We start from the raw sequence: 23,595 nt of genomic DNA, 5'->3' as shown, positions 1-23,595 counted from the left end.
CTCCGAGACCGTGTGCTGCCTGCCTGCGTGTGCGTGGACGTGGGGCCCCCGCGCTCTGTGCTGTCAGGGCCTATGGGAAACCCAGGAGCCGCCTCTGACCTGGACTTCGGAGGAGCTTCTGGGTACTTTATGTGCGGAGAGGCTACGGAGTGACGGCATCCGTCAGGGAAGGTGGAGGTGGCTTCATTGCCACTTACTGAGGAGGCCCCAGAGACCAGAGGCTTACCACCAGTCAGCCTGCGGGTGGCTTCTTGCTCCTTCCCCGCAAGTCCCACCGGTCCCGGGAGACGGGCTGCAGACCTCCCTCCCTCCTTCCCTGCGTCGTCGGTTCTGCCTCGGATTGTCGGCTCACCGCTGGCCGCTTCTCCCCCCCAGGGTTGGCCATCCTCCTGCTAATCAGGACTTACCCAAAATCCATGTGCTGCAGTCGGAAGAGGCTGGAGGAAGAGCGTGGTCGCCTCCGTGGGTGGCCCGGGGGGCACGCTGCACCCAGCGCTCTCCCTGCCTCTCCTCCTCGGGCTCCTCCTTCCCGGGAAGCAGTGACACTGATAACTCGCCTTCTAGGTTTTCCTTTATGACCCGCGGGCAGTTCTCTCCCGTCCAGTGTGCACCGGTTGCCTCGGCCCAGCCTTGCAGCGGCCTGGGGTCCCCCGGGTCGCAGAGGCCGCACGGCTCCAGCAGAATCATGGGCTTCGTTCTAACTGCAGGGTTGATCCATCAGGCGAATGACCACGTCCGCCCGCAGCGGGGGGACAGGGAGACCGTGGCGCGCGTGGCGTCTCTCCCATCCCCGCTTTTCCCACTGAGCCTGAAAGCGTAGACAGTCCTTGGACGTTTGCCACCGAAGGCAAGGGCTTCACGAGGCTGCCGGATTTGGACGCCCAGCGTCCGGGTCGACGTCCACCTTCTTTTGGACTCTGAGCCTAGGCCGCGGGAGGTCCAGGCGCCCGCCTGCCAAGGTGCTGCTGGATGACCATGCCGCCGCCCCTGGCCGCCGGGTGCCGCCTGGCTCCGGTTGGCGCCGGGAAGACGCCCGGTGAAGTGGGTTGTACGCGCCCCCTGCCTCACAGGGCGTGGGGCTCCTCGTGGGCCCTGGCCTTCTCCTCCCCAGAGGACAACGGTTCAGTGGCGGTCCTTACCTCCTCTAACCTGCCCTCTTACTTTCCACTTTAAGGTCTCGGTCGTGGTGATTTCTGGCAGCTTGGGGCACGGATGCCGCCTTCTTCCCGCGTTGAGTGACACGTGATGCGGCCCCCTACTAAAGCCTGTCTCCCCTTTTCTTAGGTCTTCTCATTGCTCCACATGGTGGTTTCCATCCGAGGTAGGCCTCCCGCGGCTCAAGCCTTCTACCGGCTTTTCTCCCTTCCAGGAACAACCGAGAGGCGGGTGCCCGGGGACCACCGTGCACACCTGGTACTGCCCAGCACTGTGCCTGTCCTCCCGTCGGCCGGTGCTGTGGTTTTCTTCCAGCCGCTCTTCAGACGCTCCCTCTCTGGGGGCTGACCTGTGCCTCTCTGATTGTCCTTCCAGAACACATCCACCTGCACCCGGGAACGCTGCTACACCTGAGAGGCTGGAGGCTCTGAAATACCAACGGATAAAGAAGCCCAAAAAGTCATCCAAGGGCTCCTCGAAGTCAAAGAAACGATCCGGTAAATGGCGGATCCTCTCTTTCCTCCTCTCTCCGCCGTCATTGTGGGGTTGTTCGGCTCGGGATCCCGTCCCTGGGTTGTCTCCAGAATTGAATCCAGCAGTTTATGTCACTGTGTCTTTTTAATATTAGTTACTAAGTAATATGTAAGTATGATTTCCATGTAAACGTTAGAAAGACAGGGTCTCGGATTGTCCTCTCAATCGTTTCCTCCCCACTGGGAACCATCCTTTTGTTCTTTTTTTTTTTTTTGAGATTTTATTTCTTTATTTGACAGACAGCAGGGGAGCACAAGCAGGGGGAGCAGGGAGGGGGGAAGGGGAAGCAGGCTCTTTGCTGAGCAGGGAGCTTGGTGCGGGGCTGGACCCAGGACCCCAGGATCATGACCTGACCCAAGGCAGCCGCTTCACCGACGGAGCCCCCCAGGCACCCCGGGAGCCACCTTCTTGGTTGTAGATGTGCTTTCAGAGGGTTCTGTGCATTTGCCTCCAGGAGATGCAGCGTGTTGCCTCTATGCGTTTCCAGACGACATAAGTAGCATCTTGATCCCTTTCCCTTCTGCCATAGGCCTTTTGGAACTCCCTTTATTTCCTTATATGTTTCTTTGTTATTTCAGACCGTCTAGTTGGACGTGGGATTTGTGGGGTCCTACTCAGTGCTTAGGGCACCTGGTGGCATGGACCCGCCCTCTGCGGGATGACCGAGATAGAATGAAATCCCCTTACGGTAGAGAGAACATTCCTGCTGACATATGTCTGATGTTTTCATCCCACACGGAGGGGTAGCTGCTAAGGTAGCGCAAAAATAATTCAGCCCTTTCCTACACTTAGAAAATGCTTTGATATTTATCACGTCGTCTTTATTATTTCACCAATGGTTTTACGAATCTTGTCCCAGGCTGTCAAAAGAGACAGCTGGACAGCTTCCTCGCTGATCTTTAGTAACCACGGACAGTGTTACTACTTTCTTTGGAGGCGGGGTTCACGGGCGAGCCTTCTACGAGGCCGCCGGGATCTTTGGAAGACAGGGAGCCTTTGGGTGGCGCTCATATCCTGTTGGTTTATAGATGGGCGAACTGAGGCAGAAGAGGAGAAGATGATGTTTTTAGGGCTTGAGTGAGGAATGGGAGCCCGAAGCTTGAGTGCTCAACCCACTTAAGCTCGTTGCAGTTGAGGACGCACGTACCCACCCACCTACCTATGTTTGTTTTTTTTTTAATTTAAAAAAAATTTTTTTAAAGATTTTATTTATTCTTAAGAGACAGAGAAAGAGACAGAGACACAGGCAGAGGGAGAAGCAGGCTCCATGCAGGGAGCCCAACGTGGGACTCGATCCCGGGTCTCCAGGATCATGCCCTGGGCCAAAGGCGGCGCTAAACCGCTGGGCCACCTGGGCTGCCCTGTTTTATTTTTTTATTTGCTTTTTTTTTTTTTTTTTTTTGCTTATTTATTTTTAACAAAAAGAGCCACACCAGATCCCTGTGTTCCCTCCTGCTCTGCCCCGGCGTCCTGTTCCTATAAGACGTTGATGGCTCCCAAACATCTCTTCCAAGCCCCAGTCTCTTCCAAGAGCTCACGTCTCATGTTTCCAGCTGCCTGCTGAACACGCACTTAGATGTTTTATAAGCCTCCAAAACGTCCAAAATAGAGTTATCGATCACCCTCTCCAAATGTGCGTCTCCTACCTCCTCCCCACCTTCTTGCATAGCACTGCTACGGGCCTCGCCACTCAGCCTTGCTCCTTGTCTGGCCTCACGGGTCCTGTCCAGCCACTTGGTAAGGTCTGCGGGACCAACTTTTATAGCACGTCCTCCGTCCGACTCTTTCCCACCTCAATTGCTAAAACTAAAGCTATTCCCACCCTGATTCTCGCAGTGGCCTCCTTGCTGGTTGTCTCGCTCCCTCCTTACTCCTCCTACAGTGCAGTCTACACTCAGCAACTGGAGCGATCTTCAGACAATGCAGTAGCGTCCTCTTGGCAATGTACACACACATGCACCTGGAGAAAACCTTCTAGAAGCTTCCTGCTGCAGCCAGAGCAGATTCCAAGCTCTTTAGGATTCCCACCTCCATCTTCCTTGCCTCACTGTCCTTTGCTCGCTCTGCTTCAGCTACGATGGCCTCCTTCCTACCTTCCTTCCTTCCTTCCTTCCTTCCTTCCTTCCTTCCTTCCGTCCGTCCGTCTCTGAAATGTGGCAGTTGGCTCATCAGCCATGGGTCTCACTTTCGCCCATCCTCCTTCTTTTGGGAAACTCCTCCCTTGGGGCTTCAGAAAGCTCATCGGCCTTTCAAGAGTAGAACCATACTTTATTTTTTGGTTTATTTTTTAAGATTTTAGTCCTTTACTTGAGAGAGAGAGAGAACGAGTGAGAGGGAGAAGCAGGCTGCCTGCCAAGCAGGGAGCCTGAGGTGGGGCTTGATCCCGGGACCCCTGAGATCACGCCCTGAGCTGAAGGCAGACGCTAACTCACCGAGCCACCCAGGCACCCCAGGACCGTGCTTAGTCATTTGCTCTCACGTGGCCTTCTTTTCATCTTTCTTTGTAGGACTTTCAGGATCTGGAAATTTTATTTCTGTATTTTTTAAGTCCACACTAAAGTATAATTTTCTAGAAACCCAGCCCTTTACTGCCGTATCTGCAGAAGAGCCACGAGGCAGCGTGGTGGCCCTGGCGTCTAGGAAGGGCCTCGCCTGGCTCTACGGCAAGGATTGAAGTCTTGGGTAGAGTCCATCACTGCTGTGGGGCGGGGGGTGACAGCACGTGTTGAGGTCCACCCATCCTTGGAAGCCCCAATCCCCAGCTCCTACAATGATGCTTGGTACCTGGGAGGCATGGAAGGAGAAATATCGATATTACTCTGATAAAAGTTAAAATACTAGATAACAGGTTTTAAATCAAAACATTTAATATTACATAAAAGATAAGTGCGGGTGGACTGGGCGCATCCTGCTTCCCTCCGCTCTCCGTGCACCCAGGGGAGTGGATGCGGGTCATTGGTGCCCAGCAAGGACCCCCTCGGCCACAGGGCCCCCAGCCCTGGCTGCACCACAAGGGGCTGAGGGGTCACTGGTGGTGACGACGGGGTTGTCTGCTGCGGTCACCCCCGGCCCGGCTACGCTGATGAGTCTCGTCCTGCTAGAAAGCCCGGGGTGTGAGTCTCCGCGGATGGAAGAGGTGAGTGCGTGGGGTTACTGTCTTCCCTTTCACCCACTTTATTTTCTTCCCGTTTGTTTGCTGCACCTGTTCCCTCCTCCCTAGACGGTCCTGCCTCCCAGGCTCAGCAGCTTCCAGACTCCCAGGTTCTGTGGCCCGATGAAGCCGTCTGCCTCCGAAAGAAGAAGAGACATTCTCGGCCTGACCCCTTTGCCCGCCTCTCAGACCTGTGCCACCGCCAGCTCCCAGAAGACCAGACGGCGATTCTCAACAGCGTGGATCACGACGACCCCGGCCACGCCACCTTGCTGTGACGCCACGAGCGCTGAGCGGTCCCGGTCCCGGAGCGGCGGCGCGGCGGCGCTGGGCTGAGGGGCCGGGGAGGGGGCCGGGGTGTGCCGGCAGGGGGGCAGCTGGGGGGCTGCTTCCCCCGCCGCCTGGCGGCGGGCGTCGCCGTGGGGACAGAGGGCCGGGGCTCGTGGGAGCGATTAGGAAGCCAACGGGGGTCAAGGGGGGACCCGCCTTGCCCCCCTTGGCTCTCTGGCGGCGGCGGGATGTTTCCGCCTCCGCAGATCCCTTGGGAGCGAGGAAGGGAAAGCGATGGCTCTTACTGCTCTCCGCTCTGTGGGGTGTTCGGGTCCTGGAGGAGGGCTGGGCTCCCCTCCCCTCTTCCGAATCTACATATACATAGATATAGATACAAATGCATCGTATGTAGTTTGTGGGCCTCTCTATGTATATATATGTACATTGAAGCAAAGTGCTGTTTATTTCTGTGGTCAGTGGAGGAAGGAGGAGGAGCGTGGCGAAGGCGTGGGGTCCGTGGGGGGGACCCGCAGGGCCAGCGGGCGTCCCCCCGCAGCCAGGAGCCGGGCCTCCTCCCCTGAACTCCCCGAGCACGGAGGGTCCGCGGCTGGGCTACCGCACAGCTAAACCCGAGCCTTGGGCCCGGCTCAGGCCACGCAGCGGGGGCTGCTCAGCAGCGAGGCGGCCCCCCCGCAGCCCCCCGTCCTGCGGCCCCGGTGCTGAGCCCTGAGCTGCCGCGGCTCTATTTATATCCTGCTCGGCTCAGCGCCCTCCCGAGTGGAGGATTGGATCCCTCCTTTCCTTTTGTGGGAGCTAATTCCCCAGATTGAGTAATTGCCACTTGCGGGCCCGCCTGCGGCTCCTCCCGCCTCCCCGCGTGCTGCCTGCGGGCTCCTCTCGGCCCCGGGGTTCAGCTGCTGGGTCGGGTCGGGTCGGGTCGGGTCGGGTCAGGCCAGGCAAAGGGAGCAGCCCGGATTCCCAGTCCTGGGGGCACGCTGGGCCCCCTGCTGTCCCCTGGATTCATTTACAGGAACCGGCTGAGGCAGGGGTGGAGCTGGAAGGGGAGGTGGGCCGGGGCCTGGGCTCCGACCTTTTCTGCCACAATCTCGTCCTAGTTCACAGCGTTAGCAGCAGAAGCGCCTGTGAGGCCGTGTTGCCCTGCCTGAGGGTGCGTCTGTGTCCCAGTGCGATGGTGGTGCTGCCGGGCAGTGCCCCGCTCCGTGGGGCCCGTGCTCTGGCCGCCTGGGGATAAAGGTGCTGCGGGTCCTCGACGGGTCTCCTTCTGGTGCTCTGGTCCTGGCGGCTCCGGGCACCTGCCTCTCCCCGCCACCTGTGTGGCTGCCGCCCGGTCAAAGCGCCAGAGGCTCCGCACAGTTGCTAGCAGGAGAGCGGCGCAGGGGGAGGCCCCGAGGGCTGGGGAGCGGCGCCTCGCTGGGAGCCCCATCTTAGGGTCGGTTCTTCTCTGCCGCACAAGCTCTGGTGCTTCCGTCCTGTCGCCCCGCCAGTGGGGCCCGACTCCGCCTTGGGGGTCTCCACGTCCCCAGCCACGGGTCGCCCGAGGGTGGGGAGGCGGAGGGGGAGGGCCTCACCCTGGGGACCCTCTGTGCTCCTGCCCTGGGCCTCGGGCGTCCGGGACCACCCGGCCAGGGTGAGGAGGGGCAGAGGCCGGGCCTCCGCCTGGCGCCCCAGGGCAGCTCTACCTCCGCCCGGGCGTGCAGGGAGCGGTCGCGGGTCTCCCGCTGGGTCACTTGCAGCCTGTCCTGGTGCGCGGGGTGCGTGCCGACCGGGCGGATCCCGGCTGAAATGTGGGGGTGCGATCCGTGGGACCTTAGGGTGGGGGGGGCCCTTCCTGGGCGCTGTGCTTGAATTCTAGGTCCCAAGCGTGGAGAGGAAGAAGAGGAGGTGGGGGGGCATAGGCTCTTCGGGGCACCCTCGGGGCCCCCCTGGCTATGGCTCCCGGCTCCCGGTCAGGGGCCCACCCCAGGCGGTCTCGGAGCTTCCACGGTGCTGACTCCTGTCTTCCCTGCCTCTGGCGGGGCCCTTACCTCGGCACATCAGACCAAATGCTCGGGCTCTGCTTGCGTCCCCAGGCTGGGGGAGGGACACCACACGGCTCTTCACGGCCGCAGCCTCCCGTCCTCCCGCTGCCGTGTCCTCGAAGGCCGGCGGCCCCCTGCACCTGGGGCTCTCCCGGCCCTTTGGGCGCCGTCCCCCCGTCCACGCGACGGAGGGTAAAGGGGCCATGGGCACATGCTTCCATGCGGGGTGTGTGCCCGCGTGTGCATGACGGGGCCGTCGTCATCGCTAGGGCCCACTGTCCTCTCCTCCCCACTGGCAATCGCAGTGCACCCTCTTGAGCTCCCACCACCTCGTGCCCCACCGGGGGGCCAGCAGACACCCCCCAGACCCCTCCCTTCCAGGCCTGGTGCCTTCGCGGGGAGGCAGCCCCACAAAAGCCCATGCCTTGCATCCCGGGTTCCCGCCTGCGCCTGACTGAGCCCCGGGACTGCCTCGGGGGCCGGGGGCTCGTGCAGCAGGACGGGGGCCATGGGTCCCGAGGGGCTCAGGCTGACAGCGCGGGGGCGGGGGGGGACTAGCAAGGAGGAGGAATCGGATCCTGGATCTCGGAAGCCCGCTGACCACATGGCGCGGCTCCGGCACGGCTCCGTGGCTCGTGTGGGGCCCTGCATGCGGGTAGGCGTCCGGGGCCCAGTGGGGCCCATGCGGGGAGCCCTGCCTGCCTCCTCCCTGACCCGGGGGCGGGCGCTCGAGGCCCCTGGAGGGTCCCCTTTCTCCAGAGGGAGGCTGCTGTGAAGGGCCTGTGCCCGGCGGCCGTGCGCCGGGGCCTCTCAGGCAGGGGTGGGTGACCACTGACACTTCTCAATGCTCTCTCGTCTTTATTTTGGTTTGGGATCTAAAATATTTATAGAGTCGTGTCGATTCCAGTTGTTTTCCTGTGGCCTTTTTATGCAGAGGAAACCGGGTAGGGTTCAGATGTGAAATTTCCTGACTAGCTTGGTTCTTGTTTTTTACCTCGTTTTCGTTTTGTTGTTTTTGCTGAGTTGACAAAACAGTAGCTTCAAGGGAGAAACAGACTTCACAAAAAAACGTCAGGGTGACTTTGCCCCTCCCCGGGATTAGAATCCAGGGCCGAGGTGTGCGTGGCTGCAGCTGTTTCTTCCAGTTTTGTTAGAAAGCCTTCTGGGGGGTTGGGGTGGGCTGGGGGGAGAATTGTACATAAAGTACGTTTTATTACTATGTAGAAACATAAGAAAAGAGAAGCTAATGGTTAATCTCGGGCTTGCTTTGCTTGCATGTAGAGGAGCTTTGGGGCACCCTCACGGGTCGCTGGGGAGCAGTCGGAAAGAGTCAAAGGGTAGAGAGGGCGGGAGCGGGGAAGAGCGCGCGTCTTCATCCGCCCTCCTGGCCCGCCCTGCCATCATGTCATGTCCTCTGTAGGACACAGGGAGGCAGGCTTGGGCAGGCCGGATGCTTGGAGCCCCAGGGGCCGCCCTTGTTGCTCTGGGGGGGATGGTCCGGATCTAAGGTGAATAAAGGACTTGGCGGGGTGGGGTGTTTCAGGAGCGGGAGTCAGAGAGGGGGAGCACAGAAAGGAGGTCAGAGCTTTTGTGCAGGGTCTGTAAGGCCGGAAGGGGGACGGAGGGTGAGGTCAATCCCATGGGAGGCGGTGGGGACCCTGAGATGTGATAGTGAGGCCAAGGCAGGATGGGGAACATCAAGCCTTACCTTTCTGTTTGCGGCATGTGGCAACTTACCCCTAAGGGTACCATGTACAAGTTGGGTAGGGATAGGGGTCATCCCAAGAAAGCAAAGACGCGCCATTGCCCGGGGCGGGGCAGGCTGGGGAGTGGTGGCGGCAAGGATGGTTTGGGGGACAGGGTGGGAGGGTGATGGAGCCGTTGAAGACGGACTGAGGAGCAGGGTCTCGGCCCAGCGGCCCAGCCTGGCTCTCGGGACTGGTCTCGCGTCCTTAGCTGGCCTCCCTCGCGTCTCCTAGAATTAGCCTATAACACGAAGTGCCCGAGCCAAACGCGGTCATATCCTCTGTGATGTCCTTCAACTTCATCCGTCTGCTTGCTCAGGCCCGGAGGGGTTGCTCAGGCCCGGAGCTAGGAGATTTGTCCTGAGAGCCCCGTCGGATCGCCAGCTCTGTGTCGGGGGAGAAGGAAGACTCGTTCTCATGAGCTTCATGTGCTCGTTTTCCTAAGCGGGAGCGTCGGGCGGCCTTTTCCCTCCCCTCTCTCCCGTGATCGGAAGACGCGGTTGCTGGTGGAGGAGGACGGGGGTGGGGGGGTGGTGGTGGCTGGTGCACCTGTCCCCTTTTCTTCTTGAGCACAGAGGCTGCCTTTGGACCGTGAAGCCACACAGTGGCTCCAGACCTGGAGGTCTCGTTCTCACTTTCTCCTCCTTCGACGGCGTGAGGCCAGAGTCTGGCATCGAAGGACAAACGAGACCGGCCCTTCCTCTGTCCTCTCCGAGTCCGCAGCCCGGCTTCCTCTCACATCGAGAGGCAGAATGAAAAATCTCTTCTTTAGAAGAAGTCCATAAAAATCAAGCCCAGGCGGGACGCCAGCCCTCCTGGCACCTTGACGTTCGGTTAGGGAGGTGGGGGGGTCCCCATTATCCCCCATCCTTCTGATTGGTGGTGAAATCATGCTGCTCTAGGGCTTTTTTTCTGCCCCCCCCCCCGCCCCCGTCCGTAGTTTTCAAATAAGTTGTGAACAAATAGAATGTCCTCACCACATGTTCTGTGTTTTGGAAGTGGTTTCACAACCTCATTTTGAGCTGATCAAATAATTCCTAATAGATCTGATCCAAAGACATGCCCCTCCCCACCCCCCGCCCCAGACCTTACCCCAAGGGTTTCTGGGTAGGATAAAGAAAACTGAAGTATCAGTGCAAATATCCTTAATGGCCTGCCATACCTTATGGAAGGGAGAGTTGGAGGATCTCTGTTAATAAATCCCTTGCTAGGATGGCAGCCAGCAGTCGAACTCACTTAGGTATTCTCTTCTGTCATGGGTCGGTAGTAGTAGTTGGGGTTGTTGAAGACGTAATGGGCAGCTCTGGACCCCTGGCTGGGGAGACTTAGGTTGGGGAGTGAGGGGGGTGCAGAGGCTCAGTTCCTGTCCCCGGTACCTTGGCTGTTTGCCTTTCCCATCCCGCTGGATGGGGACGTGGATGGCTGTCTTGGCCTGTTGTTCCTTTTGGTCTCGAAGGAATGTGCTTCACCGTCCCCACCTCTCCCTGGCACTGGATTTCCTGGATTTATTTTAGGAACTAGGGCAAGCTCTCCACCTCCACCCCATATACACACCAGCTAGGCCTTTCCTTCCTTACCCCACTTCTTTACGGCTCCAGGGATCTTAAATTTGTGCATGGTTTACAGATGGGGAGACGGTTGGGTGGGGAAGGGAATCTGGGAGGGGAGATGGGTTGGGCTGGGGGGGGCGGGATTTACATTTTCAGCCTTAGAAACACTGCAAGCATGTTTTTGGGGTTTTCACATATTAGGTGGAAGGGGCAAGTGCAGACCCTCCTCGTGGGCGATGAGGGCTTCGAGGCTTTGTGCTTCCTTTTGGCTTAGGGCATCCTTGAAACCTCATTTCTGATAGAGGGGAATAGACCTCCTCATGGGCATCTTGTAGTCCGTGGAAGGCAGTTGCCAGTCGCTTTGTCAGTGCGTATTCACTGCCCATGCGAGCAGAGAGGTCTGTCAGTGGACAGCGGCCTAGCTGGGCCAGGAACGGGGCCGTCTCCCCCGTCCCTCTAAGTTGCGGGGTCGTCTCCCTGGTTTTCCGGCCCCCGCCAGCTGTCTAGTCTGTGCTCCTTTCCTGGGCTCAGGAAGTGAGAACGTGTGTGCGCCATGTGGGTGCGAGACTGGGGTTTGCGTGTGAGAGTGTGTGGGCGTGGTGTGTATGTGGTGTTTGGGGAGTGTGTGCTGTTGTGTTGTGTGATGTAGGTGTTTGTGTTTGGCGTGTTTGTGGTGTGTGTATGTGAGTGTGGTGTGCGTGTATGGGGTACGTGGGTGTTTGTGTCTGGCGTCTTTGCCGTATGTGGGTGTGTGGTTTGTGGTGCGTGCGGTGTGGGGTGTGTTTGTGGTTTGAGGTGTGTGTGTGTGTGTGTGTGTGTGTGTCTAGAGGTTTATAAGGACACAACTAATTTGCCTGAGGAGCATCAGGCCCGGACGACCCCCTCTTTGGTTGACTCTTTGATAGGCAACTTCTGTGTAGGTAGGAGGGTGAAATTAGTGACACACCATCCTTAGTGTATTTTTTATGGAGATTGTATATAAAATTATATAAGTGCATATAATTTGTTCTATTTTAAGGAGAGAGGGAACTTATGTAATGGGTGGGTGGGTGCAAGGATCAGATGCAGTAGTCAGGAGTGGGAGGCTTCAGGCAAGTGGGGCATCTGGGGAGTGGGAAGCGGGAGGACAGGAGACTCAAGCTGGGCAGGAGGAGTGGGGCTCACGCCCTGGGCGCACATATATAAATATACAGAAAGCCTATATAAAGTCTAGCTAGCTAGCTTATCTATATATCTATATATCTATATGAAGTCATAGTTTGCTTTATTTTTGTACCTGTGCTTAGAGACGTCTTGAGCCGGACCGCCTTGCCCAGGTGGCCTGGAATAGGAGCTCATGCCTTGATGCCCCCACCTCCCCCGTCTTCCCTCCATGCCGCTCTCCCCCTGAGACGCTCTCTGCCTAGAGTTGCTGGGGTCTTCCGGATGGGAATGTGCGTACAGGAAGATTAAAAAAAAAAAAATAGCAAAACAAATGATCGACTCGCGGAAAGGACAAGTGAGCCGAGGGTTGTGGGAAGCTGCCGGATCTGATGGCCCCAAGGAACCGGGATTCGGGGAAGGACACTGAGGCTCGAACACGTTGGCACGGTGCCTACTGCGGTGAGGACGGAGAGTGACGACTGTGAGTCTGCCCTCCTGTTGCCAGGGGTTGGTACCCGGCTCCTCTGAAGGAACCCGGCTCAGCGGCATTAGGAAGGAGGCTAGGGTTCCCTGCGGGCTGACAGCACCTAGGTTACAGCACCTTGACCCGCGCGCTCTCGGACGGTGTGGTAGCGGGAGGGAGGCGCCTCGAGACAGCTTGTCCAGGCCGCCTGCACGGGCTCAGGCCTGGAGACGAATACCCGGGTCATTCTTGCTGCAGATTCTTGGAACCAGTGTGAATGTGATATATCTAATATAAACATGTCTTATATGCGTTCTTAGAGTTATTATTTTGATCGGAAAAATACGGTGTCACTGGAAATAGGGTGGTCGAGTCCTGGGACACGGAGTGGAGGACGAGGTGCGGGAGAAGCACTCTGGGCGTGACGGGGAGGATGGGGCTGGGTGGAACCTACTGCTCCCTGGGAACTTAACAGAGCCAAACATCACCACGCTGGACGAACTTGGCCCAGAATTGGAGATTTTGGAGAGCGGGAGCTCACTTGCACTGGCGCAGGAAACTTTGTGCGGCCTGAAGAATACCTCCTTGAGAATTGAAGACCTCACATACGCTGCAAGGGCTGTGCACCTTGCAGCCTCAGCAATTGTCTCTTGGGTGCTAGCTTTTCCTTCTGACTTGCCAGAGCTCAGAGTGATGTGTTTGAAGCTGGGAAAGGGCCAGATGGTACAGGCAGCCAGGAGAGATGTGTGCCTGCAGCCTTTTCTGCTCTCATCCTTCTTGTCAACTAAAAAAAGGCAATACTAACCCTTCCTCCCCAACCAAAGTGTCGTGTTGTCCCAGAGTTTCTGTCTTAACGGAGTTTGATCATTAGAAGGACTCCGATGCTTTGGCCACCAGTAGGAGCTCTCTTTACCATTTGGGGATATTATGGGAAGAGTAGGTTGGGGTAGAGCTTGAGCCTGACTCCTGACCCTACTGCCCCAACAGTGTAAACCTTATGGGGCTTTGCCATCCACTCAGGCACTGTCCTAGAGGCCCCGGGAGTACTTGCTCAAAACACTTCTCATTTTCTAAGGACACCGAAGGAAAATGGGCTTTGTCCAGACAGTACTGGAAGGGCGCTAACACTGAGTCCAGTTGGCCGTTGTGTCCATCCTTGACCAACTTTTTCTGCAGTCTTCCAGGAGGCCAAAGGAGGATATAGCCAGATGTTTCTTAGTAAGGTTTTTCAGGGAGGCTGGGCAAGAGACAAAGCAGCACATTCTATGTCCCTTCCCAGCTCGCGACCTAACCCCTTTCAACCCATCCAAGCCTCCACACAATGAGGGCTTCCCATTATTGGTTTTGTTTTGTTTTGTTTTGGCTCTTAAAGTGGTCATCCCTTCTTTCTCCGTAGACTCTGTCCCATTTCTGGTACTCACGCGACCAGCAGAATAAATCACTTTAGCATCCCAGGCCTCTCAGAGAGATAGTAGTACCCTCCGTAGATCTACAGTCGCTCTAAAACTTACTTCTTCCCACATTATACTCAAAGCTTAGAATCCTCAGCAGCATCAGAGTTACAAGGTCAAAAGTCACTGGCCACATTCCCATTTCATTCTCTAACCTCCAGTTGGACTCTTTCATGTATGGAAGGAAAAATGAAGACAAGGGACGTGGGCCCCCCTTGAAATTGTGCTTGGAGGGGATCGGATACTCACTTCGGCCCTTTCCACGGTCCTGGCCGTCGGCCCTCAGAGAGAGGTGAAAGGCAGACAGCGGAGCGGGGAGGGAGAGCGCCCGGGGTAGGGTTCCAGGCTCTCTGAAGAGCCAGCCTTCTACAAAGTCCCACGGAGCAAAATGGGTTGAGATCTGGTTCTATATGGAGTAGGCAGAAGTTCCTGTCTGGGGCCTGTCGGTTAGTGGGGCCGGTTGGTGATGGGTGCTCGGAGGAGGCCCGTGGCCCGCGCTGGGAGCCACGCTCCTTGGCCCCCCCTCCTTGGCCCTCGGTAGGAGGGATACTGCAGTTTGGCTTTTCGGCTGGCGGCTGGCGGCGGACCCCGGGGAGTTGTTGGACTTGTGCTGCCTCTGGCTGCTGGACGGGGCAAGGGCTGGGAGCAGAAGGGTCCGGGACTGTGGGGGTCACAGGCTTCCCCCCTTTGTCATCAGCTGTGGGGGGGGGCTCCTCCGCTGGAGATGCCCCTGTTGGCGGCCTGCGATGTCCGATGTCCGGAGTGGGGGGAGCAGGACAGGCCTCCATACCGACTGCTGAGCGAACGGGCTGGGCGGGGGCGCTTCTGGAAGGGTCTCGGCTGCTGGAGCCCTGGGCGGAATGGTGCGGCAGGGAAGAAGAGCAGTGGGAAGCTCCGCTTACCGGTCTCCAAGGGTCTTGACCTGCCCCTCGGACGTCCCTTCCACGCCGCCGTCTGCGGGTCTGCGGGGCTGGCCGGGTGGTGTGGGCTTTCGGCCGCCGCCCCCTTTGCGCAGCCCCGACCTGCTTCTTGTGGGCGGGGGGGGGGGGGGGCGCCCTGCAGGTGCAGCGTCCTCTCTGCCGCCAGGACAGATGCTGCATCCTGGGCACGTCTTCCACCGCACACCTGGAGGCCACGGGGTGTGACTTCCTTCCCCGTCTCCCCGGGGTCCGCGGACCGGGTGGGGCTCCCGGGGCTCCCTCCCCGAGGCCCCCAGCCTCCAGACGCCCGGTAGCCTCCCAGTCCTTTCCTGGCAAGTCTGGATGCGACCATCAGTTCCGTCACGGGAGCTCTTGCTCTCACTTCACCCTCTTTCTTTCCCTTCTTCAGCTTTCTTTGGGAGCCACGCCCCACCCATGCCGGGTCTTCTCGGGACACCATTCAAACCTCGTTTCCATTCTTGAATGTCAAGTATTAACCACATAACCGCGCTAGGGTGCTCTATGGTGCTGTTCCTGAAGAGGCCAGCTGGACTGAACCTCCTTCGTCCCACTGGTTCCTTAAATCCTTGCTGTATTTTGTCTTCTCTCTAATTTCTTTTCTCCCTGGGGGTTGGGGGTGGGAGACATGGGGATGGCCTTTGTGTTCTCTCCCTCTCTTTTCTTTGTGTACGGGCTGGTGAAAGTCAGTTATCACGGGCAGCTGACTTCACGGCTTTGGTTGGCGGACTTTGGTTAATTATTAAAAACAAACCAACAAATTGTACAGCTGCACACAGAACACCTTTACGTGTGGATTTGAATGGCAACTAGAGGCTTACTTTTTGAACTTCAGGTATGTAACTCAAAAGTAAATAAAAACACTATTTTTTCAGTAAGCTTTTTTTTTTTTTTTCCTTCTAAGAGACGATTTAGAAGTCAAACTGTAAGAACATTAAATCGGTGCTGTACCAAAGCCTTATGTGGACATACTTACACTCTGTACGGCCGGTCTCTGGTAGCTTCCTGCTCTCTCACCCTCTTCTCAAAAGCCTGGGGGTGGATGCCAGCCTGTGCCAAGCCTGGGGCCGGGTCTCGAGGACCTGGGGGCCACGGGGACGCCTGGGAGCAGAGGATCCTGGTGAAGATGGGACACCGTGCTGCCTCCTGAGTAGACTGAAGGGAAACGAGGCATTTGTGTATGTGTGGGTGTGTACATGTGTGCGTGTGCGTGTGCTTACAGGTGCACAATGCCAAAGCAAATGCGTTCCCCGGGGGTCTGAAAGGGAGACCCAGGTTGGCTCGGGGAGGGGGCCGGCTGTAATGAAAGGGGGAGCATCTCCTCTCCCCTATTTCCTGTCCTTCCCTCTCCCCTCCGTCAGGGAAAGGGGGTGTATGGAAACAGCCACTCTTAACCAGGTGCTTTTCCCTCAAAATCTCCAAATGCTAAGCATCTATGAAGAGCCCATCCAAGAGGCAGGCGCTCCGGCCACCGGATCCCGGGCTGCCGAGGCAGGGAGGAAGCATTCCTCTCTCCAGCTCTGGCTTGTCCTCTTGGGGAAGGGGGCTCCTCGGGCAGGGTTCCTTGACCTCCATCCCAGGCCCCGGCCTGTTGGAGCTGCTGCCCCTCCAATGGGCTCTGATTGGCTGTCCTACCCCTTCCCCATCCGCAAAGAAGACCTGGCTTGAGACCACCCCTCAGCCACGCCCGCCCTCGGCCCTAAGCAATAAAGCCTGCCCTAGCTACCAAGGACTCCTTTGGCCTTAGACTCTCGCCAGTTAAAAAAACCGAGTGACGCCCTGAATTCAATTAGGGAGAGGATCTATCTGCAGCCTGCGTTGGCTCCAACTGCCATGCCAGGCTCCACTCGCTGGTACTTTCAGGCTTGCCGGATACTAACCAACTTATCTCCAGTAACACCGCATGTTCCTATAGTGAGTTAAAAATCAAAACAAGCAAACACGTGCATAAGCAAACAAACGAAAAACAGGAAAAAGGGCACATCCGACGACGAGATGCGTAGCCAGTGAAGGTATCCTGGGAGTGTTGCAAGTTAAACTGATGAAAAGAAGTTTAGTATTTAACTGCTCCTCATGTAACATTACTCTGCTTCAGAAATGTTTTGTATTTTGATATAAATAAACATTTGCTAAAAAAGTTTATTTCCTAATTTTTATTTATGCCTAGGAAGTATTTTCCGATATTTTCTAATCTCACCTCTGGCTTTGGGTCTCCCTAATTTAACCCTAAAATTTGAAACTCGTGACTCAGGCTGATTCTGGAAGGATTTGAGGTGTGGAGAGTAAGGAAGGACTCCTCTCTCACTGAGCAAACACGTCCTGAGGGTACGGGATGTGGGAGGCCCTGTTCTCTTCAGCTGGAATCTTTTTTTTAAATAAATATTTTATTTATTTATTCATGAGAGACACAGAGACACAGACAGAGGGAGAAGCAGGCTCCATGCAGGGAGCCCGACGCAGGACTCGATCCCGGGTCTCCAGGATCACGCCCTGGGCTGGAGGTAGATGCTAAACCGCTGAGCCACCCGGGCTGCCCCCTTCAGCTGGAATCTATCCGTGAGCAAAACAGACTAGGTTTCCCTTCTTCTAGGGCTTCTGTTCTGGTGGTGGGGAGACAGACCATAAGCAATTATCGCAATGAGGAAATTGCATAGAATATAATAAGGTGATAAGTGCTTTAGGGAAACAAAAAATAGAGCAGGATAAGGGACAGGTGGAGTATGGAGGGAGGGGGTCGCTGCAGTTTAAGCCCGAGCGGGCCTCTCTGGGAAGGTAACACTTGCACATAAACTGACCGGGACGGCTCGGCTCAGGGTCTAATAAAGTTCTTTAACTCCGTAGATGTCTTTACAGTGCCTGAGAGCAACCGGAAAGCACACTGACTTTTCAGTTACGGGATGAAGGTAATTTTTTGTTTGATTCCATCTTTGTCTAACTGAGCTCCCACCCTAAGGGGGGCTGGCCCTGGGCAAAGTGTTACTACGGGAGTCGGAGGTGCCGTGACTCCTCTCTGCTTGAATTACCCCTTTCCTTCCACTTGAGGGGATTAGCTGGCCTCCACATCTCATTCCGTCATCCCCGGGGTTGATTTGGTGGATTTGACGGCCCAAAGCAGCGAGCTTTCCCTCCTTTAACACGGCATCCTTCTTGTTTCTTCTTTTTTCTTTTCTTTTCTTTCTTTCTTTTCCTTTTTCCTTTCCTTTCCTTTCCTTTCCTTTCCTTTCCTTTCCTTTCCTTTCCTTTCCTTTCCTTTCCTTTCCTTTCCTTCTTTCCTTTCCTCTTTCCTTTCCTTTCTTTTCTTTTCTTTCTTCCCCTTTCTTTTTTAGAGACTGAGAGCACTCATGTGCGTGCGTGCACATGCCATGGGGTGGGGACAAAGAGAGAGAGAGAGTCTTAAGCAGACTCTTGAGCCTAAATCAACAGCCAGAGGCTTAATGGACTGAGCCCCCCAGGCGCCCCTGTCTTGTTTCTCGATGTCCTTCCTTGGGGTCTATCTCCGCAGCACTCCGATTATCGATCAACTCATAGGCTGCTTATTTTTAATTTCAGTTGGTCTTTGGGCGGCAGATACCGTGATGTCCCTGTTTATGCTCAAGGGTCCCAAGGGAAGCAAACAACCAACCCATCAGCCGAAAAAAAACAAAAATAGGTCCATCTACAAATTTACACACGTTTGCCACGGAGTAAAAAGCCTCCACATAAAATTCCCTGAAGGCCACGAGACGGGGCCGTGATGCAGGGGATGTCTAGTATCCATGTGCTGGCTTTGGCCTCACGCTCTGGTCTTGGTTCTCATCCCTACAGGTTCCATTTCGTGTCCTCTGCCCTCTGTCATAGCAGACCACGATGGAAATCTTTTTGGTACTTCTCACAGACTCTCCTGTTGGTTTTTAAAAACCGATACATGAAGGAGCGTTTTGCAGTCCCCTACTCACATACACAAGTGTGGCCACGTCATCAAGCCCACGCTTGCACGGGCCAGCTACCAGTGCCCGCTCATTGGGCGCCAGAGCCCGGTGGTCCATTGATCCTCTCCCAGCGTGTGTATGTGGCAGGAGGAGCTTGCGGACAGAACGTTTCTCTTACATTTGTAAGTAGTGAGGAAAAAATAAGTAGTTTGGGTCAAGAGGCCCTTCTCTGTGTTAAATGATGTAATTTTAGGGACTTCGATCTATTTTCAAAATTGGCCCTAACTTCACGTTGACCCAGGGCTCCATGCTTTAAGCAGTTCTCTTGCATGTGTATCACTTGGTGCTCATGGTAACCTTATGGCTTAAGTAAAGTAGGTGTTTCCGTTTTTTAGAGACAGGAATGAGATGGTGAGAACCAACAAATGAGTCAACCCATCAATGCCCCTCGTTTCCTCTTCCCCTCTTCCCTCCTCTGTGTCCCCACCCCCATCACTTTGTCCTCCGTTTTCCACCTTTCGTCCAGCCCTTCCATACCCCTCCTCATTCCACAGAGGCCTTAAAGGCAGCAAGAAGTTGCCTAGAAAATAAGAAGAGGCCTCAGACACTAGTCCTGGTCCCATACTTTTCCCCTTAGTCTTCCTTTCAGATGGATGTGACCCAGTACCTGGAAACCTGTATTTTCCCTGTGAGGTCAAATAGCCCCTTGAGTCTGGAAGATGAGACTCTGGAACCCTACTGAGCAAAGCCAATACATGTATAGTGGGGATTCAGCTAAATGACAGTGGCAAGAAAGGTGGGGAAGACCATGTGATAAGCAAACTTTATAAGCTTTATCCACCTCAAGACACTACTGATTTCTGGGGTCAAGACTATTTGCTTTTAGATTTTAGGAATAAACCAGGCTGGTCTTGGGCAGTAAAGGACCTTCTGTCCTCATGCAGACAGCATGGTGCATGGTGAGCCCAGGTCAGACTTGTAATCCTCAGCCTTCTCTTTTGGGATTCCTTTCCCAATAAAAATACCTATTGAATCCTTTCCCTCTGTGATCCTTTTGTCCACAAACATGATGTTAAGGAAGGATCTCGAGATGCTTTAGTTTCTTCATCAAGAGAGCTGGGCAGGATTTCCCCAGGACCCTGAAATCTCAGATTGTAGCTCACTCTGCTTTTGAGAAATTGCCTTTCTCCTTTATGTCCTCAGCCCCGGTCTATAAACTGGCCATATTTATGATGGTTTCCTGCCCACTCCCCTCAGGCTCCCTGATCCCCTTTGTAACTGATGGTAACTGATGAATTTGGGGACACAACTTAACCTTTCTAAGGGAGCTACGCGCTTGCCGGTTTCCCTCGTTCAAGAAACGCTGGGTGGGAGGCGTGCATTCTCTGCGCTGACACGTACTCTCAGACCTCGGGACGCTCTGGTCAGTTTGTCTCGGGGAGCTCCCTTAGCAGCACCAGATTGAGCCACAACGTTCTACGGTTCAGCCAGAAGCCATTCCAGGGAGAGGGGCAACATTCCCTCCTTGCCAGCAACCCTGATCTCTACGACAAGGTATTTTAGAGCTCTTATTTCATTTGGCTTTGAGTGAAGATATATTCTTTCTGCCCACATAGGGAGGCGAGAAATAAACCCCTTAGCATTTACAGATGCTCCCCATAAAGCAGTAACTCGGGACTGGAGTCTCTCCTTTCTCTTCCCTCCCCAGGCCTCTATCTTACCAGTGCAGAGGTGTGGGGTGGGGGTGCTGCCTCTTGGTAGGTTGCGATGGACTAACTGGCCCTCCTGACAGCTGTGGCTACCTTGGGAGGGAGAGGTACTTAGCTCCCCTTTATCCTCAGGTTGGGACCTTGGTTGCCCATTTGGCGGCAGCAGGAGTGTTACCTGTCAAGTGCCCCTTAACACTGTTAGACTAGCTCATTGTGTGTCTGCCTCACTCGTGTGTAAGCTCCGTGGGGATTGGGCCCTATCTGACCTGTTCACTGTTGGAGTCCGAATGCCTCTCACAAGAGAGAGAGATTTAATAAACACTTATTGAAAGGATGAGTGGCTGGTCAGAAAATGCCTATTCTGTTTGGCAGCATTGAATTTGCTGGTCATTGGTAGTCTTGGTGAGAGCAGCGTCAGTGCACCCGTGGGAGCGGAAGCTAGATCTAGTTCCCCATGCCCAGTTGAGGCTCATGGGAAATGAGCATGAGAGACAAGTCTAGAAGCAACACTTTTGTGTTCCAAAAAGTAGAAACTCTTGAGGTGTAGTAAGGCCAACAGATAAGCAGACAATTGTCATTGAAAACATGGTTTGTTATGGTTGCCAAGGGGAGGGGGCCACACAGGGCCACACCAGAGCTGTCCAGGAGGCAGAAACAGAGGGGGAACTCGGGGCAAGAGTATTGTAGTTTCTTTTTTTTTTTAATTTTTATTTTTTTATGATAGTCACAGATTGAGAGAGAGAGGCAGAGACACAGGCAGAGGGAGAAGCAGGCTCCATGCACCGGAAGCCCAACGTGGGATTCGATCCCGGGTCTCCAGGATCGCGCCCTGGGCCAAAGGCAGGCGCTAAACCGCTGCGCCACCCAGGGATCCCAGTATTGTAGTTTCCACAAGAAAGAAGGAGCAGGGCAGGGAAAACCGTTTTTGGATTGGCTAGTTTGGATAATTTCAGCAGGCCACATGGCACAGAGGCTGTTTCTAGTTGTCCAGTCCCTGGCCCTGGGGTGATTAGGGCAGGGAGATAATGGCCTGGAGTGTGAAAGCCCGATAAAGGGGTGGGATGGGGTACAGACACTGGGTAGGTTGGTTTGTATTTGAAAAATGCACTTGTGGGCAGATTATCTACTATCTGTAGGTATTGGCCCCCCTGGGAGGGGCGGGCCTCCAGGGTAACTCAGGCCCCAGATGTCAATGCATCACAATACAGTAAACAAAAGGCAGAGTTAAGACAGTTTGTAGCAAAGGGGAACAGCAAAAAGGGGGTGGTAGTGAGGGAATAATGTCCCAAGGATAAGCCTTGTTTGTTTTTAAGTCAGGAGATGTTAAAGTATGTTTTGTGCCGCTGGAATGAGCCAACGGAGGAAGAGACTCACGATACCAGAGAGAATGGTGGTAACCAGAGTAGTACAGTTCTTGTTAAATAACAGTAGAAGGGATCCAGACCACATGCAAAAGAACTGCAGAAGGCCTTTTGAGAAAGAGTAGGCGATGCTATTCTTTGGGATGGGAAGGGAGATGATGCCAGGAGTAGTAGTAGTAGTACTCCAAAGGAGTAGTAGAGTTCTCATTTGATGACTTGTGTTTTCTTATGAAGTGACAGACAAGGTTATCAGATAGACAGAAGGTCAGAGGGGTTGTGCTGCTGGTGGAAAAAAATATGAAGAATAAATGAGCTTCCAGCCAGAAAAGAACATCCTCAGTAGAGGGTGCAGTTAGTGCAAAGGCCCTAAGGCAGGAATGAGTTTGAGATGTCTGAGGAACACAGAGCATGGAGGTGTGCGTGTGCAGGAAAGGGTGATAGAGGTGAGGCTGGAGAGATAGGCCGGAGTTCTGCAAACTTGAATAAGGAATTTGATTTGGTTTTAGGGTGATGGAAACTCGTTGGAGAGTTTTAGGCGGGGAAAAGACGTGGTCTGACTTACACTTTAAAAAGATTCCCTCCACTTCTGGTGGATAGTAGGCTGGAGGAGGGGAGGGCAGAAGCAGGGAGACCAGTGAGAAGACCAAGCCTGGAGTCCAGAGTTGAGAACGTGCTGTAACAGATTAGGGCAGTCAGTGCAGATGGGGAGAAGGAAGGCCGATTTGGTACGCGTTTGCAGGGGTTTGGGAGGCTTGCTGAAAGATCTAATGTGGGAGGTGAGGGAAGTAGAAGAGTTAAGAATGACTCCTAGATGTTTTACTTAAGTGAGAATGAGAAGATGGAAGGAGGAGGAGATATTAAAGGAGGGGGGGATCAAGAGTTTGTCTCATGATCATTAAACATCCAATTGGCTACTTAGCCAACTGGACATACAAGTCTGGAATTCCAGAGGGAGACTAGGGCCAGAGATATGGATCGGGGGATGATCCTCAGAGAGATGGTGTTTAAATCCTAGGAAGTGGGGTCCCAGCGGTTGAGCGTCTGCCTTCTTGCCCAGGGCGTGATCCTGGGTTCCGGGATCAAGTCACACATCGGGCTCCCTGCATGGAGCCTGCTTCTCCCTCTGCCTGTGTCTCTGCCTCTCTGTCTCTCATGAATCAGTCAATCAACCAATCAATCTTTAAAAAAAAATAAAACCTAGGAGGTGGGTAGATAGGAGTATGTAAGAGATGTACTAGAAGCCACTGAGTGAAGAAAAAGTCAGGTCAATTCAGAGGAATGACTACAGATTTGGGCAGCTTAGAGACTTGTAGCTAGTGGTGTTGACAGAGGCAGCCTCAGTGGAATGGTGGGGACAGCAGTCTAGCTGAAGTGGGCTAAGAAAGTCCGGACAGTGGCTATTGACTAAACGAGGGCTAGGAGACAGAGGGAAGTGCTGATAACATCAGGGAATTTGCTGACCACTGAGTGGAAGTTTTCCAAGACATTGTTTAAAGGGTCAGAAGCACCGCAGGTGCTATCACTTCCTAATTTGATCCCCTATACTGGACAGGTGCTTCCATTCTCCAGCTTCCCTGGTGGGGGTAACTGATGGCTCAAGTTCCCCGTTGCTGAAGAAGTGCCCTTGACGGACACAAGCCTCTTTGCAAGAGATTATATGTCCCTTCGCCTGGGACAGTGACTGACGCAGGGACCAAGGACCACACCCTTTCCTTAAGAGGGGGTGTCTCCATGGTGAGCTCCATGGATTAGGGCAAGGCTAGAATCCAGCTGGGTCTATATCTTTCTTTTTGTATTTTTTTAAGCTTTTATTTATTTTTGAGAGAGAGAGAGAGAGAGAGAGCGTGAGCAAGGGGAGGGGCAGAGGGAAGGGAGAGAGAGAATCTCAAGCAGATCCCGCGCTGAGCAGGGAGCTGCGGGGCTCAATCTCACCACTCTGAGATCATGACCTGAGCCAAAACCAAAGGTGGGACTTGACCAATTGGGCCGCCCAGGTGCCCTGACCACGTCCTTCTTTCCCCAATTCTGGGAGCTTTTCTTCGCCTTTTTCCTGAGCAGCATTTCTCCCACGTACCGCATGCACCCAGTTGCTAGCCGTAGGCTCTGCCTGTAGGGAACCCATTCCAAGGGCCGCTGCTAGGAGACCGTAAGGATGACGTTCTGGTGTCGGGTCACTTG

At 54.9% G+C, this 23,595-nt stretch overlaps 1 protein-coding gene across 4 annotated transcripts in view; it reads left to right on the top strand.

Moving 5' to 3' along the window:
* IGSF9B (immunoglobulin superfamily member 9B) overlaps window positions 1-15,317 on the top strand; it is a 56,602-nt gene extending 41,285 nt beyond the window's left edge. For 2 of the 4 annotated variants that reach the window (XM_077894228.1, XM_077894229.1), the window contains exons 19-20: window positions 1,531-1,652; window positions 4,910-15,317. In XM_077894228.1, the coding sequence (XP_077750354.1) occupies window positions 1,531-1,652; window positions 4,910-5,118 (331 nt within the window). In that variant the 3' untranslated portion in view covers window positions 5,119-15,317. Of the gene's footprint in view, window positions 1-1,530; window positions 1,653-4,909 lie in introns of those variants that run through there. The other 2 variants (XR_013377168.1, XR_013377167.1) reach the window with 2 other exon arrangements.
* Window positions 15,318-23,595: the final 8,278 nt, after the last annotated feature.

The sequence above is a fragment of the Canis aureus genome, chromosome 3 (assembly GCF_053574225.1).
Source record: "Canis aureus isolate CA01 chromosome 3, VMU_Caureus_v.1.0, whole genome shotgun sequence".
NCBI lineage: Eukaryota > Metazoa > Chordata > Mammalia > Carnivora > Canidae > Canis > Canis aureus.
Note: the sequence above shows the minus strand (reverse complement) of the source record. Positions and strands in the feature narration are given on the sequence as shown.